The following is a 3,386-nucleotide window of genomic DNA, read 5'->3' as shown; positions in this document are numbered from 1 at the left end:
TTACTAAAAAGGTTATATTAGTAGAAGTTGTTATATCATAAAACATATCCGGTCCGGTCCGGTGCTATATTGGTTTTAATATCTCCGAAAATGTTGGGAATTCGTATGGGAAAACAGCAAGTACTACTAGATAAGTTCTTAATTATTAGTAAATCAATCAAGAGTCAAAAATATTTACTCAGAATCATTTTATATCAAACGTTGCGTTTCCTAAAAAAAAAAAAAAATTGGTAGATCACAGCTGTTATTTGAGTGAAAGAGATCAATATGCGATCAATTCCAAATATAAATTTAAATTACATACGGAATTCCCTCCAAACAATGATGACTCTTCTCTATAAATACCACACATTGTACCTCGTTCTACTCACACTCAAAAAACAAAATCATCTTACTAATAACAACAAATAATCATTCATGGCAGAAGTTGCAGAGTTCTCACCACTCAATGCTGTCAGAAATGAGAAGAAGGACTGGAAAGTTAGAGTTAAGGTGGTGGATAGTTGGGTCAAAACAGCCTACAAGCAACCTGAGGTGATCTCTTCCTATGAGTTAATAGTGGCTGATTCTCAGGTTTGTCCAATCGTCGATTATAACTTAAATAATAATTATACCCCTGTGCAAACTAATCAAATGGAAATAAATAACACTGATCTTTATGCGCAGGGACACAAAATGAGGACCTCTATCTACAAAAATCTTATGCAGTTTTTTGAACACACGTTCAAACTGGGTACCTTTTTAGATTTGGCATTTTTTGATGTCAAAAAACATGATGATGAGTTTAAGCTTGTGACACATGATTATAAAATCATTCTTATGAAGAAAACTAAAGTTAGATGATGCCAGACATTCGTCATCCAGGCTGATCTTTTCAACTTTGTTACATTTGAAGATGTGAATGCATAGAGAGTGGGGTTGAATGATGTATTTGGTAAAACATACTAAAATTATTTCATTCCAATTTCGTTTTATAACTTTATAATCACTAAACTCATTATACCCTTAATTTTGTAGATGTGGTCGGGCAGTTAGTTACAATGAACAGGTATAAGGTGGTTGAAGAAGGGGATACCAAGAAGAGATATGTGCTATTTCAACTACAAGATCCAACGTAACAATAAAATCTTTATTTACTTTTATTTACTTAATAAGAAAAAATAAAAAATGGAATGAACTAATGAATCATTTTGTAGTACCTTGTGTTACATATTCCTACATGTCTGTATTGAAGTCTTTTTCTTTCTAATAACAGTGGAGAAAAGGTTCGTTGTAAGATATGGGGAGATCATGCTGAGAAGTTGTACAATTCTCAATTGCAAAATCAGGATAAGAAACAACCACAAATAGTGTGGCTTCACAACTACCGCATGAAAGACTGGGAAGGTAATCATTTGATGTTTCATTTATAAACTGAGATGCATAAAAAATAAGACTTTTAATATATTGATGTGTAATTCTTAACATGTGTATACAATTTGGTCAGGTCCTCAAATCAACAACTAGCTATGGGGTTTTCGAATTTGCATCAATGAACCATTACAACCGATTGAAGATTTTAAAACAGCGTATGCCTATGCATCTAATACTATTTTGTGTAAAATGTATAAGTTGATTCCATACACATAATTGTTGAAAAAAAATAAAAATAAAAATATAAATACAAATATAATTATAAATAAAAAATATAAAACTAAAAAGAAAACTTCACTTATTTGTCAGATTGACAGCGGCTCAGCAGCAACCTGGTTATGAACATCCTGTTATTGACATTAACCTTGAGATGGATGTGTCATCAGCTCTTGAGAAATTCACAGACCCAGAGGTGAATACTGCATAGGTACTTGACGAAATGTGATTGATTGATAGGGTATGAAACTTTCTTTACACCACATACTTATATTCATACATTGTATCAAGTTTTTAATTACAAAACATTTACACAATAATATCAAGTAAATTTTTAGTTTATTAACTAAACAACTTGAACAACTAAACTCTAGGTCTGTACGTTTGTTGTGAGAGGAACTGTTAAAAATTTACCGGTTCTGAAGGGTGGTATCAACCTTATTGCACCAGCTGTGACAAAAAGGTAATAAAAACCTTTTGTCTGGAGGATATGGTGTATATTTTTGATTGTAGCAAGTGCAAAGGAGCTGTTACAGATGTGTTTCTAAAGTAAGCTATAATAACAACCAACCAAAAACAAATAGTTCTTTGATATTATAAGCATAAAAATTAGATGCTCCAACATAATAATCATCACTTACTATCGTATAATGTCTTACAAAACAGAATTCGTGCAACCATACATGTTCAAGATAAGACTGGCGGATGTGATATGGTGCTATTCGATGGTCAGTTGTCTAAAATGATCAATCGAAGTGTTCAGTGGCTGAACACTACTGCAAAATCCGTAAGTTGTTTTTTGAGTCTTATCATATGATTAGTGAGGTAAACTTAGATCTGATTGATAACTTAACTTATTCACATTTCACATATGGCTATTTTACCAACCGATTACCCGCCAGAGTTGATGCAGATACTACACAAGGAGTATGCATTTATTGTGAAACACAGTTTGTACGGTGATGAGATGAAGTACTCTGGGTACACTGTCTGTGACATGACGGTTGATTTGGAGGTCATCAAGAGTCTGAATGAGAAGCTTATTGAAAAGGAAGCTGAGTATGATGTGCTTGAGGATGGCGCCAGTGAAAAAGCTGAGGATAACATTTATATACAAACTCCACAAGCCTTCAAGGTAGTTATACATCAATGAATGCACAACATATACATTTCAGCATGTTTTTACCTACAATTAATACATTGATATACGGCTTTATCCTAACTAAAATATGTGTGTTATTACCTGTCCAGGAGCCAAAAATCGAAGACATCACTGAAGAATCAACAACTTCGACCATACAGACTCCTGGAAGTAGTGGTGTGAAACGTAAAAGTTCATCTCCAGCGGAATGTGATGCTACTGACACTTCAACAGGTGGAACAACTACAGCTTTGGGTGAACTAAAGATACCCAAAATGGAGAAGTTGTGAGGGAGCTTCTTCAGTGTGTTTGGTTTTTGAGATATTTCTTTCAGTTAATAATCAGTAACGGCATACAACGCCTCATTTTTGAGTCGATTTGTAATCCGGAAACATTGTTTGTGTTTTTATTTCTTGTTTGGTTTTTGAGTGATGGTGTTTCTGATCATTGAACACCTTTTCAGCATTTGTGGCATCCTTATGCATATTAATAAATTTTTATTGTGGAGTTTCTCCACACTTGTTTGCTTGAAATTCAATATAATTTTGTGTTCAATGTTCCATTACGGATCCATTTATATCCTTTATAATCTTAAAGTATTTAACATAATAAATAT

General features: G+C 33.2%; 1 protein-coding gene across 1 annotated transcript; it reads left to right on the top strand.

Moving 5' to 3' along the window:
- Positions 1-417: 417 nt before the first annotated feature.
- LOC139897828 (uncharacterized) lies at positions 418-3,060 on the top strand. Its single transcript, XM_071880539.1, has 10 exons — positions 418-573; positions 667-733; positions 1,018-1,114; positions 1,256-1,386; positions 1,731-1,825; positions 2,004-2,092; positions 2,143-2,178; positions 2,296-2,416; positions 2,543-2,764; positions 2,881-3,060. The coding sequence occupies exons 1-10, from the start codon at positions 418-420 to the stop codon at positions 3,058-3,060; spliced, it is 1,194 nt and encodes a 397-aa protein (XP_071736640.1).
- The last annotated feature ends 326 nt before the right edge of the window (positions 3,061-3,386 follow it).

Source organism: Rutidosis leptorrhynchoides, chromosome 1, assembly GCF_046630445.1.
Source record: "Rutidosis leptorrhynchoides isolate AG116_Rl617_1_P2 chromosome 1, CSIRO_AGI_Rlap_v1, whole genome shotgun sequence".
Taxonomy (NCBI): Eukaryota; Viridiplantae; Streptophyta; class Magnoliopsida; order Asterales; family Asteraceae; genus Rutidosis; species Rutidosis leptorrhynchoides.
This window is presented reverse-complemented; position numbering and strand designations above follow the sequence as displayed.